The sequence below is a fragment of the Phyllobates terribilis genome, unplaced genomic scaffold (assembly GCF_046119375.1).
Source record: "Phyllobates terribilis strain yellow unplaced genomic scaffold, ASM4611937v1 Scaffold_11__3_contigs__length_659146591, whole genome shotgun sequence".
Lineage (NCBI taxonomy): Eukaryota > Metazoa > Chordata > Amphibia > Anura > Dendrobatidae > Phyllobates > Phyllobates terribilis.
In genome coordinates, this window is record NW_027362771.1 from 187,378,543 (window position 1) to 187,395,022 (window position 16,480).

Below are 16,480 nucleotides of genomic sequence, written 5' to 3' on the forward strand. Positions count from 1 at the left end.
TCTTTGGCTGCTGGATGGAAGTAAGTGAACCACTTGTTACCTGCCAGCATCTGCATTTCTTCATATGCACATCATACTGCAACGGTAAGGTAAGAGTTGGTTACAGAACACTATCATGGCCAATGGCCTTAGACATCTGAATCGATTCACACAAACTCTATTTACTAACTAATGACGAGGGAGTCAACGTGATTTAGAAAAAAAATGCCCAATTCTAAATAAACTAGATATAAAAAATTCTCTACAAAATAAAATCTAATTAGACAGTCACAACACCTATTTGTCTAGGTAGAAAATTCAGTATTTGTACTAATGGAATGTGTGCTCCGCTGCAGAACATCTCCGAACAGGGAACCATTAACAGCTGTTTTCATGCATCCAAAAGTAGCAGCTGAATGTTCCTGTATTTGTTAGCCTCTAAGCATTAATTAGTTGCTTGAGGCCATTATTTCACTGACTTTATCTGCACACCATTAAACCTGTGCATAAAAACAGCTAGAAATGATATGCCACAGTAAGCAATAGAAATGGAAATGTTTAGCTTCTCAACTAGAAGTACTTTGCAGAATACTGTAGGTTGTCGTAATAGAGCAATTGTACACAATTTTCCCCCGGTGTACAATATGCACTTATAACAACATACCATTATTTTACAGACAACATTTAGAGCAGTACAAAAAGCTGTATACAAAAGACTGGAGAAAAAGATACATAGATCAATAGGAACGAGAGTAAAAGCAGCCAACAAGGGGTCAAAGATGAGTCAAAGATTTTGAGCATAGATTCTTGAGTTTGTTCTGAGACACTGAAGACATATTATCTCGGCTGGTCCTGTACCATGAGATATACTTCAGAACCATGACAAGTAAGCTTCTTAGCCATTGATTTCTATAATAAAGACTTTCATGGCTTATGAATCTCATTGTTACTGTCAGCTACCATTCTTCAGCCAAGGTTCTGTGAACATGGCCTAGAAGATATGCTAGGGTATGTTCACACTGACTTTTTTTACTTGGATTTTGAAGCATTTGTGCTTCAAAATCCACACCAAAAAGCTATGTGTGAAAGTGCTCTTTCTGAAGAAATATGCAGCATGTTTCTGATGAAACCCAGATTGATCAGGACCAAACAGAGTGAGGAACCAAATAGACTGACAGAAAGCAAGAGACGCCCAAAGTGTACCAAGGCAGCAGTCGAGCTCAAGGAGTATTTGTACCTCAGTCCCTTTTTGGGCAGGGTGTTTCGGTCAAGTTGCAAACTGTTAAGATAAAGATAACCCCTACAAATAAGACAAAAAATATTAAACAGAAAAAAAAGTTATTGCTATTAAAAATTTGTACAATATAAAAAGAAGAAAGCCTGCAGTTGCCCACTCTTGGTTATTATACTCTTCACTATTGTGTCCTAGCATACACTTAAAATGCTGCCCTATTCATTTTTATATTTTTTCATTTTTATATTTAGGCCACAGCATATAGACAATAAGGTTACGTTCAAATTACATTTTCTTCCGGCATTTTTTGAGTCTGAAAAACTGCTCACAAAATACTCAAAAGCATCTTTCTACTTATTTCTATGGAAAAACAACTTGATGTTCATCTGTCCGGGCTTTTAAGTGTCTTTTAAATGCTCCAAAGCTTCCAAAAATGCCAAGAAGTGACATGTCCATTCTAAAGACTTTTTCCAATAGGAGGACAGTCCATACTTCATAATAGGAGTTAAGGCTAAATCAAATACCAAGAAGATGCCTGGGCACCTTTCTGATCGTTTTGAAAGTGATTTTGCTTAAAAAAATGATAGAATTGTATTCAGTGATTAGTAGATGGAAAAAATTGTCCAAAAATCTCCCCACAAAAAAGGTTAACAGAAAGCACTAATAAAAACATTACAAAATGGATTAAAAAGAAGCCTCAGAAAATGGCAGAGATGAGTGATTCATGAAGCATCTTCCACTTACTAAACAGACGTTTTTAACTGCCAGGAAAAATGTAGTATGAACATACCCTAAACACGATAGAATAATTTTACAGGGCAAAATTTCTGAGCTAAATAGTAACATGTATAGATGAGTAAAAACTATCTCAGTCAGCACTTGAATCCCATCATCCTGGATCCCTGTGGCACTTAGAAGCCTCTGGGAGGTCTAGACATGACATCGCAGGTGCCTTGTAAATGCCAAAAGCACCCATGATGTCGGCATTTGAGTGCTGGTCAAGAAAGTTCACAGTACCTTAGTCCAGCTGCCATGGAGTATTAACGTGGATGCTGAATCAGGGTCCTGATATTCTTTGCTCAACTCTACTAACAGGTCTTAAAATCTCAAAGAAGTGGTTACTTCTGATGAAGACAACCTCTTTATATGAACTTGACAATTGATTCATGCTGCCAGAACCATGGACAGCATTAATCAGGCACTAGTTCTTTCATTCCAGGTACATATGTTTCGTACTGAAATGTTGCAGCGGTCTTTAAGAAAAAATATACATGCTTGGTTGACCAGTCCTGGTGACTTTTCCCCTCCCCGATCACCTTGAGTGACAGGTCTATTCCTATACACACTGGTAGGGAGAGACCTAGCCGGGAGAAGCCACCAGGAACCGACCTTTTGGATTTGTTATCAGAGATATATAGGTCACGGCCGACTTTTATATGTAAGTTTTCTGCAACATGGGACAGCATTTCAGAGTAAAACATAACTGGCTGAAATGGTGAAGCCAGCCTCTGATTCATGCTGCCAGTAGTGTAGGCAGCATGAGTCAGCTCCCTTTAAGCATATTTTATCTGCCCATAATCCATGTTTATTCCTTGTACATGGACATCTCCCTGGTTTAGATGTACACACTATGGCCTTACCTCACTGGGGTCCTGGGTTCACATCAAATCAGGAGCATGAACTTTGTATGTACTCCCTGTATTAGCAACAGGTTTCCTCTAATGCGAAAAACATACTCATATATGTGTGTTTCAATTATAGAAATTTGATTGTTAGCCTCACTGGACACAGTGACTAATGTGAAGGACCATAACCCCTGTACAGTGCTACATAATATGTTGGTTCTACATAATCAACAGGAAATTAAAAAAAGAAAATTGTCAGTTATTTTTGACAAACCTTCTCACCTTTCTGAGAGGGTTGATCTCACACTACCAGTCCGCATAAGCATGCTTTGTAGTTCTTGCGTACATGTCGTCAGTCCAGATAATGAGCCATGATGACTGAGAGGTAAATCTATGGACTCTGAGCTGGTATGAAGACTTGTCATAGATTGGTAACTAGGAGTATCTTTACTACCGGCAGATGAACTACTCAAATTAGTGGTCCACACCTGACCACCCGACGTAAACGAATGAACTGAAGCTGGGCTGGAGGCCAAGGAATGTCCTAAGCTTATAACATCAGGGGTTAATTCATTGGGTTTGCTGAACAAAGGGCTGCTGCCTCCACTCTGTCCTCCTGCGCTTCCCAAGCTACCTGTCCCCGATGATGGAGAATCCAAACTGCCTTGTCTAGCCAGGGATGTGCTGCTGGGGCTGGACATGACAGAAGAAGACTTCACAGCATCAACGCTGACAGGGGAAGAGGGTTTATTTCCTGCTTTTGTACCAAATAATCTGCAAAGTAATAGAAAATGTCAGAAATGTATTGTGTCGCAGTTTTTTAATTTTCATGACCAGGAGCTCATAAATTATTTATGGACTACATGGATCATTGATCTATCTCAGTAGCTGCAATAACATGCTTGATTGACTCAGAAACATTAGAAATAAACTACATGGAGGATAAAATGAATTACACAAAGGATATATCCACATGCTGGAAAGAGATTTAACAAAGTGTTAAATGAGATTTATAAATATCCCATTCATAATAATTCTTATACACACTGAATAGAAAAGTTTTACAATTTTTCTAACATACTATGGGCCGATACATCAAGACCAGTATTGTTCACTCCGGGTGTGATGAGGGGGCAAATGCTGGGGTCAGACGCTGCTGATACACAAAGAGGCGCATACCTCTTCATGAGTCAGGAGTGTTGGATGAGTGGCGTACACCTCTGTGTGCTCCTTGCCACAAATCTTACTCCAGTCCCTGCTGGAGTAGGATTTGTGGAATAGTGAACGTCGCCAATCATCATGAATTTGACGAGCGGCTTTCGCCATGCCCCAGTCCCACCTCAGCTCCAATAAAGTGGTGAAGTGGGTGAAAATGGCATGAGAAGGTCAAAAGTCGCATAATTTTAGTGCAGCGGCCAGTTGCGCCAAATTTATGTGACTTTTCAAGCTTTAGAGGTTAGAATACTGGTGTAAAAGCTTTAAAAAATAGATCCCTTTGCTTGTTAATTCTTTGTAGTGAGCAAGTACTCTTCTTCTAAGGGTCTTCCTTACCTTTTCTCTTAGCTCCACGTATCACAAGATGTGTGATGACAAGGTTTTAAATAAACCATGATTTTGCGGTACTAAGTCGTGAGATGTATATGCTAATTACATCTATTGGGGACCGCTCAGTGGTTGTAATGTGAATTCCAGGCTGTCAAGGGTTATGTTAGCTAGTCACAATAATGCATTAAATTTGCCTTGTGAGAAATTCAGCCCTTAAGAAAATTCCCATTGAAATCTACAGTATATGTCCTGGTCATGTGATGATCATACAAGTGCTTACTATCTACCTAGCATGACACATGATCCTGTGCGATGACTCCATTTATGCTAGGATTATCCAAGATCAAATATTCTAGTATTGTTCACATGTGGCCTTACAAATAATTAATGTTTCTAATGTCATTTATATTAACACTTCTGCTTCTGGTCCATAATGCAAAACCAGTAACAGCCACCCCATTTAATATAACACTGATGTCGCCTTATGTGTCAGCCCTAGGCCCCAGGAAACAAAATTACATCAGCACTCACTATAACTAGAAATGCCTGTATACAGAATAAAGGAATTGTATAACGGCTACTGTACATGTCATTGTCATATGGCAGCTTATTTGTAATAGATCTGTGGCTGTACAAATACAATGCCAGATCTAGATGTGTTTTATGGTAGATAATAAAGGAAATTAAGAAAAAATATGTTTTCATTACCTTATTAGTGGCAACAAAATAGACCATTTACAAGAATATGACAATACACAAACGTGTTCCTTCAAAGAGCAATATAAGAAAAAAAACTGAAATATCTACTTTGCCCACAAGGGGGAGACAGCTCCACACACCAAATACATAATTTTGACTGCGCTCTAGAAAAAACAAAAAAAACTTTTCTTTTTCAGCACTTTTGGTCACAAGTTCAGAATTGAAATTTAGTGGACAACATCACTTTCTATCTATAAGAGCTGGGGTTACAGTAGTAGAGATGTAACAATAACTACTGCATCTAATCACAAATGTGTTCTTTTATTACATAGATTTATCTGAGGCTCCTCTCTGCAGGATAGGAATTATCATTACATGATAACACATTCCCTGGAAGAATGAATGTTGTAATAAAATTATTTATTTCAGACATGATCATTTGTTTCTAAGGAAAGAAGCGATGTTTAATAATAAATGTATTATTATTATATTATTATTATTATGTGCCTATTCTATTGCTCTATAATATGGGAGCGATTCTGTGTGTTCTGCCATGTGCATTAAGCCTAATGCTTAAAGGGAACCATGGGCAGCATAAATCAGCGCCTACTGCGTGAGCAAGGGGAGTTTTTCTCTGAAACTATCCTGCATTTCAGAGAACATATACTTTAAGGATACGGCCAGGAACCATATCCAGAGATCAGATTCTTCCGGCCATGGCCCCGGCAGCCCTTTCTCATTGCTGCTAGAGGTGACTGACAAGTCTTCCGCTATGAGATAGAACGGTCAATCATCTGCAGCGGCGCTTGGAGCAGCTGGACTAGTCTGCTCTCTAGCTATGGTCCCCCTCCGAATATTTAAAATATATTTTCTCTGAGATGCAGGAGTGTTGTGTGTTCCGTTATTTTTTCCTCCATTTATGACAGAATTTGCAATTTGGTGTACCAGAGCCCCTGATGGGAATGTAAACCTAGCCGAATTTATTGTGTTATTTCCTGACACACTTATATTATTTCTGTGTCCCAGAAAACTTCATGGGTCTCAATGTCAGATCTTTACTAGCAAACCTAAGAAAAATCAGCGCTGAGAAATAGTGATGTTGCGGAGAGTACGTATCAGCGACACACACGGTCTCACCTTCGGAATGTAGGAGAAGCGATATCAGGATATTTTGATCCCGGCTGCCTCAGACCTTGACTACCGCAGGCACTGGCTGATGTCGGACTTGATTTAGGAGAACTTGATAAAGAGACACTTTCTGAATCCGATACCTTGTCCTTGTCCTTGTCTGTTTGAGTGATACTGACAGGACTGGAGCGCTCGGAGATTTTTGAAGGCTCTCGTAGTTTACTGCCTGCTGCACCGGCTGATTTGCTGCTGACATTTGAGTCAATGCTACTTGTACTTGACCTGTGTCCTCCCCTTCCTGCAATACCACTAGTACTGGACTTTGAAGGACGCGGCAAGCTGCGATACTGCAGAGTGGCTTTAGAGCTGGCCAGCAATACGCCATCATCTTGATTTGACCCATCAAAACTTGTCTTCCTGCCAGCACCTTTACCTCCAATTCCCGATGACTTGGGCATTTTCCCAAGTGTTGCTGATCCACTAGTCACAGTAACCCCACTTCCAGTTATTGTAGGTGAGCTAACTCCAGATTTCTTAAAGCCAAATGAGCTAGTGGCTGTTGGTCGTGCAATACCAGAAGGTGGCTTTTTACCCTCATCCCCGCTGCTTTTTCCTGCATCTGAGGGGGAGCGCTGCAAAGGGCCACCTTTAAGTGGAGCTTTCACTTTTTCAGAGGCTTTTACATCATCTGTTTTTCCTAGTCAAAAATAATGAATAAATTCATAAAAGAGGAATATTAGAAAAATACATTAAGGTATTTTAGAAAGAATAAGATATAAAAGAGCAAGAAAAACAGATGAGTGTGGTTTCCTTTTATTTTTCACACCTGGAGTTTTTAGTGAGCCGCTTCCAGATTTGTGTCTAGACGATGTGGTTCCTATTTGGGCAGTCATTCCTCGCCTCCAAGACCCAGTCTGAGAGATAGATAGAGACTTTTGTCCTCCTTTTTCTGAGTCGTCGGACAGCCCAGATGAAAGTCCTTTCCATTTACCACTCTCCATACTGAAATCATACTCATCATCTAGTTTCTTCATCTCTTCATTGCACCAAGTCTTCTCAGCTTCTGTCTTTAGCTGCAGCACATAGAACAGATCTATAGTTAAATATTAGCTACAGCAACGTGGATTTGTTATACTGATTTTAAAAACTGGCACCTCTTTGCCTTAAACTCAATTTGCAATCATCACCATTTTTTCTGTATTTGTACAGTGAATAAAACTAGTAGTCTTTTCAGGAATAACCCTGTATGACAGTGCAAGTGAACCTATATGGCCAGCAGATGGCACTATTTCCAGTCTGTTCAGCATTATATAATATGCATTACATTATTAGAGGGCTGTAAAGTTCCTAAACAGAATGGTATATTTTCACTTACAATAAAAACCCAAAATACATATAAAATATCCAAAACTAAAATAAAGCTCAAAAATAATTATTTTCACATCAAAGACTATTTTCAAAATGCAATCCTGTAAGGATTCAACCTTCTTAATGTAACACTTTACGCTAAATGTGAACAGTGCTTTATGCCAAGTGTAGGCGCAGTACATGCATGCGAGAGAGGTTTGCTTATCCTGGGATCTTTTGGGCTCAAATGGGTTGTCCAGTGAAGAAAAGTTATCACCTAACTGAAGGGAATAGTCCATCCACTGAGCAGCGCAACAACTGGCAGGATGGGGCACTTTTATCCCAGTTAGGATGGAGTGGTAACGAATATGCCCAACCACCACCCCATTCACTCCCTATGAGGCTGCAAAGAATTCCACTTGCTTTATCTCAGCAGCCCCATAGAAAAAGAATGGTTCGGCGTTCAGGCATGTGCACTGCAGTTCCATTCTCATGGGGATAAAAGTGTTTTTTTCCCACCGATATATAAGCTACCACCTGTCCTATGAACAGGTAAGAGCTCATCTTCACTGGAAAGCCCCTTTAACAGAGTATATAGATTTTCCTGATGTGTGATCCTCACCTAACTGAGGTTCTATTCAGTTCTTTAAAAGCCATTCATCATTTCTTACATTTCATTTTCTATGTGATATGGACTGAGAAATTCTGCTGATGGGTGGGGTGTCGCTCTAAACAGGGCTCCGATGCGAGCAGCCCCTGCATGAAGAGCACGCACAGTGCGGGTTCAGTAGTAAGTCCATGGGTCCATACATCGGACTCATTGAGGGGAGTATGGATCCATACAGTTGAGATTGAGCCCATACACTGCTTTGAGCTCATGTGTCAGCAGGAGTTAAAGGGGTTGTGCCACCAAAAAAATACATTTAACTAATAGTGTTGAGCAAGTATGTATCATTAACTGTTTCGGCAAGCACACTCGGGTGCTTGCCCAGTATTTTGGCATGCTCAGCGTTTCATTCACTGTCGCCGCGCCTGCAAGTGTCACGGCTGTTAGACAGCTGTGACACATGCAGAGATACCCTGTTCGACACGCGGTCAGAGATGTGCGAGTGCGGTAAGCGTCTCACATACGTTGTCCACACTGGGGGTGGGGAGTTGGAGGGACCTCTTATGATGACAAGAACTGCGCAGCTCGGATAGCTGATCGGCCACTGGGAGGATGGAATGGAATAATGCCAGGGGGCGCCAGGGAGCATACTTCAGCAGATGAAACCTTGTTATTTTTTGAATGGAGCATAATTTTTAACAACTGCAAATTACAAAACAATTAATTTCCACACATATTTTATGTATTCTTTATGGTGGGTATTCTTTATGGTAGCACAACCCCTATAAGTACTTCGTAGCAGTGTTGACACTCATCAGTGGGGAACTTATGACACAACCCCCCACCGATCAGCAGCACTATATCATATAGGAAAAAAATTGTAAATGATAGCGTTCTGTGGTGATTAAAGATTGGTTCAATACCTATCAAAAAAATAGGATACCACACAACTACTTACTGCACAATGTGACATATTTATAATTTTAAGACAGTACAAACTTTGACCAGAGAGTCTTAAAACACATGTATAGTAAACACGTATGTGTCTAGGAAACATCCATAACTGAGCCAGCTAAAACAATAAAAGAATAGGAGCCGATTCATTAAAACTAGCATTGCGTATGCCAGTCTTAGGCCTCGTTCATACGCTCAGTATTTGGTGAGTTTTTTACACCAGTATTTGTAAGCCAAAACCAGGAGTGGGTGAACAATACAGAAGTGGTGACGTGTTTTTATTATACTTTTCCTCTGACTGTTCCACTCCTGATTTTGACTTACAAATACTGAGGTAAAAAACTCACCAAATATTCAACGTGTGAACGTGGCCTTAATGAAATGCTCGCAGGAGTATGATGTGCCAAATTCATTAAGGGGGGCACGGCATTTAATGAATTTGGCTCATCTTATTAGTGGTATATGCCTCCGTGCAAATAGTAGAAACACTGGCACCATGTCCCATCCCACCCCAGCTTCTCCCTGACTCAACCCATTTTGGCAGAGCAGCTTCAAACAGGCACAAAAATGTGAAAAGTCACTAATCTTTGTCGTAACTCTGCGTTGCGCAAAAAATGTTGTTACTTTTCAAGCATTTTATGCCAGTTTTTTGGCATAAAAGCTTTGATGAATCAGGCCTAAGTGCATTATATACCGCCTATAGATACAATTTTAAGTCTCTAAAAAATAATTCAAACACAGCCCTACTAATTGAATGGCAAATGTACCAACTTGTGTCTCCAGAATTAGTCATTATATTCCTTATACCCTACTTATATTACTATGGTTTGTAGTAAATGTGGTTGCTGCTACTAGGTGCAGGGCATTGTCCGGTACATTTGCTATTAGGTAATAAGTAGCAGTAAATTGTGTGTGTTGCCTTCTATTTTTTTTTGGTGGGTATTGACTTGTAGTGTTAAAAGACATTATCTTTTTTGGTCCCTGTGAAAACACAGGGTCTTCTGTGGGCGTAACACTACTCAGACAACACAGGGTGAGGGTAAAACAGCGTGGCAATACTTTATTGAACCACAAAGCAGACAATAAACAGGTAGAACAGTCCCAGTAAGTACCCAAGATGGTGCTCACCCTTGGTTCCAAGGGTCCTCACCCTTCCGCTGGCCGACCTGGGATAGAACAGCTGTGATTTCGGGGCTTCCAGGGCCGACTACCCCCACCAGTGACACCCCATTTTTGGCGAGCCCCCAAAGAGAGGAGGTAACTACAAGCTTAGGAAACTAGCCGAGGGCAGTGAGGTCTGCGGCCAGGTGACCTGTATGTTCCAACCTGGATTCTTCAAGCCGTCTCTGAGGGTTCAGCAATGGTCAATGAAGCCAATCTGTATTCCTCCAGCTGAGGCCAAAGTCCCCTAAGCTGACATGCAGTAGAATTACACCGAATAAAGGTAGAGACCCACTTTTTATAGATCACAATTGTCCTTGCAGCTATCATTCACAGGTCAAAGGTCAGGGATGAAGGTGGAAAGAGCTCATGACTCATTGTTTGAGCATTTAATCAACCTGCATAGTTTGTCCTTCATTGCTCGGCAAATCAAGAACTCCCTTGGCTGGTATAATACATAATCAGCATATTACCACAGTATTGCTCCATTACCCTATCTTGCAAGATTTGCAGACAATGAGTTGCAGTACATCTTAACTCAAGTGTCAACATTCAGGATTATTCAAACAATAGTCTATGTTAATCAACCAAAGAAGAACACAGGTTAAAAAAGTCAATATAACAATAAAGGTATATTGCTCTTGGTCATCAGAAAGTATGTCTGGCATAATTAAGAAGAAAAGCTGTGTTGTCACAGTCCCGTTTTGCTTTATAGCATAAAGATTGGTTCAGTGGAACTGCCTGAGGTCTTCCAGGTTTTGTGGCTGTACCGCGCACAATCCGTACATAACAACACATAGAGAATGGAGGTTGAAAAACATGATGAGCCACTTTCCACCACTTTGATATTGATGACCTATCCCTTGAATAGATCACCAATATTTGATCGGTGGGGATTCAACACATGGCATTCCCACCGATCAGCTGTAAATAGGAACTGATCTGCAGTACCTGGCAGTGGCAACTAAGCTGTCTACGGAGTGGTAGTGTTCTGGTTCCATACTGTTTACATTTTGCCTCTGCCAGCAACACAATCAGCTGACTGGTGGTGGTGCTAAGTGTCGAATTCCCACCAATCTGAAATTGTTGTAAAATCCTAAGAATAGAAAATCCCTTTAAGTTTATGCAACATAAATTTACATTTTAAACTTCCAATTTATAAACACACAGATTATGGTCAAGTATAATGGAAATGAGATGATGGCCAGCACTTACCGGTGTATGATTGGTTTTCCTTGGAGAAAACGCATTGGAATAGGAACCAATAGAGGACGTATTCAGGTCATCATTGCTGAGGTTATCAAGTGTATCACTAAGGCCACTGCTAGCAGAACTGCTGTCATCCCAACTAAAAAAAGAAGTACATGCAGTTAGTGCTGTACTACAGTAAAGCTGTCACTGTATATTACGAAAGTACTCCATCACATAATCACATCCATCGCTAAGGAAGAACTGCTGACAATACCACACAACAAGTGTCACATGGGGTGTCTCAGCTGTCACTTTACATAAAGCTTAAGTACTTAAAAATCTCTCCAGTGATGCAGTATTTGCAGCCATTACATGCCTTGGCAACCACACACTGGATGTCCTTGGAAGACAAGTTCGGCAGTGGTTTACCACCTGTGAAATTACCTTCATGTAAAAAGCGAGATTTACCATTCAATACGCTTTTTAATGCTCTTTAAATGCTTTCAGCAGCTCAGAAAGCCCCCAAACAATAGAGCTTACGTGACAAAGAAGTTTTTGACTATAAAAGTCTTAATTCGACCTCAATCAGGCGGTACGTTCCTCGGCAGCACTACATCACCGGTGCCCTTTATACACTAACGCTTACACACAAGCTTGAAATACGGAATAAAAAGCTGATCACTTCCAAGAACATTTCTAAATTGCCTACATTCATCAAATCCTTTGAATATATACAGCAACCATTTGCTTTGTTGTCAAGGTCTCCTGAAACGAGATAGCATTCATCTAGCTGACAAATGAGAGTGCTATTGAGGAAATGGAATCCATCACTAAGTCACAGGTAAAAAGTAAGCGGTAGTGCACTGATAATGTATACGTCTATATGAAAGATCATTTAATAAGTACACTGTATAGGATCACACATTACATAAATACACTCTATGCTATTACACATTATTGTGAATTTAAAATAATTTCCTCACTTTTATTGACACTTTACACTTGCTTGTACCCAAATCATCCCTGTCATGTGTTAACAGTCACACTTTCTGCAGTTGTTCTTCTAAGTTATATATACGATGAACCCAATACTGCACAGCTAATAGAGCTAACAAATGAGCCACTATGATGGCAATCTGAAAAATACAGTATGGCTAAGTGAAGACTACTATTATTACTACTTGGAGATGGCATACCAGACTTAGGCTATGTGCCCACGATGCAGAAATGCTCCGGATTTTTTCCTGAGCGTTTCTGCATCTCCCTGATAGAAAAAACGCATGCGGATTGTACATGCGGATTGTACATGCGTTTTCCTGCCAGGGACATGCGGATGTGAAGCGTTCTTCACATGCATTTCCGCATGCGGGTTGTCAAGCGCTTTCCAAGCGATTTTAGCATTACTTGGAAAGTGCTTGTCAACTTGGTCACGCTATATAAATCCATGCAACCAGCATTTATATAGTGTGACCATAAAGAATGGTAAAAAATATATATATATATATATATATATATATATATATATATATATATATACAGTGGTGGCCAAAAGTATTGGCACCCCTGCAATTCTGTCAGATAATACTCAGTTTCTTCCTGAAAATGATTGCAATCACAAATTCCTTGGTATTAATATCTTCATTTAATTTGCTTGCAAGGAAAAAACACAAAAGAGAATGAAGCAAAAATCAAATCATTGATCATTTCACGCAAAAACTCCAAAAATGGGCCAGACAAAAGTATTGGCACCCTCAGCCTAATACTTGGTTGCACAACCTTTAGCCAAAATAACTGCGAACAACCGCTTCCAGTAACCATCAATGAGTTTCTTACAATGCTCTGCTGGAATTGTAGACCATTCTTCTTTGGCAAATAGAGATGAGCGGTGTTCGACTAGAACTGTTCGCCAATCTCAAATTCGAGCTGTTTTGGGCGGTGTTCGAGTTGTTCGACGGACCCGAACGATTTGCAAAAAATTCGGCTGTTCGAGGTTATGTTCGATAACTGTTCGTGCACCAAAAGCGTGTCCTGCATGTCTGGCGCTATTTAGAGCACCAATCATGCAGGGATTGTCTGCCACTCACTGTAATGCCACAGCCATGGTGGTTGTGGCATTACAGTGATTGCCCAAATCGATGGGAACAGTGCTCACAGTGAAACATGAAAAGCCGGCAATTCAGCAGCGGCATACACCGGTACCCGACAATTTAGAACAGAAAGAATAGAGAATCACACATAGATTAGATAGATAGAAACATGTCAGTCACACATATAAGAAGCACAGTAACAGTGTTGCTTACTGTACTTGTCATTTAGTGTAAAGGATTTATCAAAAAAAATAATAGTGTTTTCATGCACCGTCTCTTTAAAAAAGCCGGCCGGCAATTCAGCATCTGTACCCGACAATTTAGAATAGAAGGAATAGAGAATCACACATAGATTAGATAGATAGAAACATGTCAGCCACATATATACGAAGTACAGTGACAGTGTTGCTTACTGTACTTGTCATTTAGTGTAAAGGATTTATTAAAAAATATAATAGTGTTTTAGTGCACCGTCTCTTTAAAAAAGCCGGCCGGCAATTCAGCAGCGGTACCCGACAATTTATAACAGACAGAATAGAGCTTCACACATAGATTAGATAGATAGAAACATGTCAGTCACATATATATGAAGTACTGTGACAGTGTTGCTTACTGTACTTGTCATTTACTGCAAAGGATTTATTAAAAAAAATAATAGTGTTTTCATGCACCGTCTCTTTAAAAAAGCCGGCCGGCAATTCAGCATCTGTACCCGACAATTTATAACAGACAGAATAGAGCTTCACACATAGATTAGATAGATAGAAACATGTCAGTCACATATATAATAAGTACAGTGACAGTGTTGGTTACTGTACTTGTCATTTAGTATTAAAATAAAGGATTTATTATTAAAAAAAATTGGCGTGGGGTTCCCCGTAATTTTAGTCTCTAGCGGAGGTTAAGCAGACAGCTGGGGCAGATGTTTGAAGCCTGGGAAGGGGGTAATACCCACGGAGCTTCCCAGACTACTAATATCAGCCCCCAGCTGAATACCTAGCCTTTACTAGCTATTAAAATGGGGGACCCCCCAAAAAAATGACGTGGGGTCCCCCCTAATTTAATAGCTAGCAAAGGCTAGGCAGACAGCTGGGGGCTGATATTAATAGCCCAGGAAGGGAACCATGAATATTGGCCCCCTCCCAGGCTAGAAACACCAGCCGTCAGCCGCCCCAGAAATGGCGCATCCATAGGATGCGCCAATTCTGGCACTTAGCCTAGCTCTTCCACGCTGCCCTGGTGCGGTGGCAGGGGGTAATAGGGTTGGGGTTTATGTCAGCTTATAATGCCAGCTGACATCAAGCCCAGGTTAGTAATGGAGAGGCGTCTATAAGACACCCCCATTACTAACCCCATAGTCAAAGTTAAAAGAAAACACAAACACCCAGAATAAAGTCCTTTAATTGAAATAAAGACACATTCCTTTATTGTTCTAAATTAAACCATACTTACCGTCACGCCCATTCCAGCTGAAGCCAACGATCTCCTGCAATAAAAGAAAAATAATAAAGCAACCTCATCCTTACCTTTCCATGGTTCCCACGACAGCTTCAGCTCTGCTACATCGAGATAACAGGCTGGACCGCAGCAGAACGCTGCCATCCAGCCTGTCATCCCGCAGACACTGAGAAGCGCAGGCATGCTTGCGCTCTGCAGTGTCTGGCTGTGACAGCATAAAGATGAGACGAGTTCATGTCCAATGAACTCGGCGCACCTCATGCACGTCACTGACAGCGTGGGAGAATTCTCCTGCACTCAGCACTTCAGCGTGAGAATTCTCCCACGCTGTCAGTGACGTACATGAGGTCAGCTGAGTTCATTGGACATGAATGAGCTCACCTCATGCACGTCACTGACAGCGTGGGAGAATTCTCACGCTGTAGCGCTGAGTGCAGGAGAATTTTCCCACGCTGTCAGTGACGTGCATGAGGTGAGCTGAGATCATTGGACATGAATGAGCTCACCTCATGCACGTCACTGACAGCGTGGGAAAATTCTCCTGCACTCAGCGCTTCAGCGTGAGAATTTTCCCACGCTGTCAGTGACGTGCATGAGGTGAGCTCATTCATGTCCAATGAACTCAGCTGACCTCATGTACGTCACTGACAGCGTGGGAGAATTTTCACGCTGAAGTGCTGAGTGCAGGAGAATTCTCCCACGCTGTCAGTGACGTGCATGAGGTGCGCCGAGTTCATTGGACATGAGCTTGTCTCATCTTTATGCCGTCACAGCGAGACACTGAGGAGCGCAAGCATGCCTGCGCTTCTGAGTGTCCGCGGGATGACAGGCTGGATGGCAGCGTTCTGCTGCGGTCCAGCCTGTCATCTCGATGTAGCAGAGCTGAAGCTGTCGTGGGAACCATGGAAAGGTAAGGATGAGGTTGCTTTATTATTTTACTTTTATTGCAGAAGACATTGGCTTTAGCTGGAATGGGCGTGACGGTAAGTATGGTTTAATTTAGAACAATAAAGAATTGTGTGTTTATTTCAATTAAAGGACTTTATTCTGGGTGTTGTGTTTTTTTAAATACTTTACTAGAAATTCATGGTGGTCATGTCTAATATTGGCGTGACCCCATGAATTTCGGGCTTAGGGCCAGCTGATAATGCCAAGCTGGCCTTAACCCCTTTATTACCCAGTGAGCCACCGCACCAGGGCCCTGGATGAGTTGGGTACAGCGCCAGAAGATGGCGCTTCTATGAACGCGCCATTTTCCGGGGCAGCTGCGGACTGCAATATGCAGCGGGTGGGGTCCAGAAAGCTTGGGCCTCCCTGCGCTGCAGATTAAAGCCCCAGCTGCCTAGTTGTACCTGGCTGGGCACAAAAATAGGGCGATGTCCCACGCATTTTTTTTTAACATTATTTCATGAAATTCATGGAATAATTAAGAAAAAAAGGGCTTCCCTATATTGTTGTGTCCAAC

At 41.2% G+C, this 16,480-nt stretch overlaps 1 protein-coding gene across 13 annotated transcripts in view; it reads right to left on the reverse strand.

Moving 5' to 3' along the window:
* NAV3 (neuron navigator 3) overlaps nt 1-16,480 on the reverse strand; it is an 837,776-nt gene that overhangs the window by 102,057 nt on the left and 719,239 nt on the right. For 11 of the 13 annotated variants that reach the window (XM_073651894.1, XM_073651888.1, XM_073651886.1 and 8 more), the window contains 5 exons: nt 11,495-11,627; nt 7,037-7,283; nt 6,220-6,907; nt 3,121-3,612; nt 1,217-1,279 (listed from right to left, as the gene is read on the reverse strand). In XM_073651894.1, the coding sequence (XP_073507995.1) occupies nt 1,217-1,279; nt 3,121-3,612; nt 6,220-6,907; nt 7,037-7,283; nt 11,495-11,627 (1,623 nt within the window). The remainder of the gene's footprint in view (nt 1-1,216; nt 1,280-3,120; nt 3,613-6,219; nt 6,908-7,036; nt 7,284-11,494; nt 11,628-16,480) is intronic. The other 2 variants (XM_073651887.1, XM_073651893.1) reach the window with 1 other exon arrangement.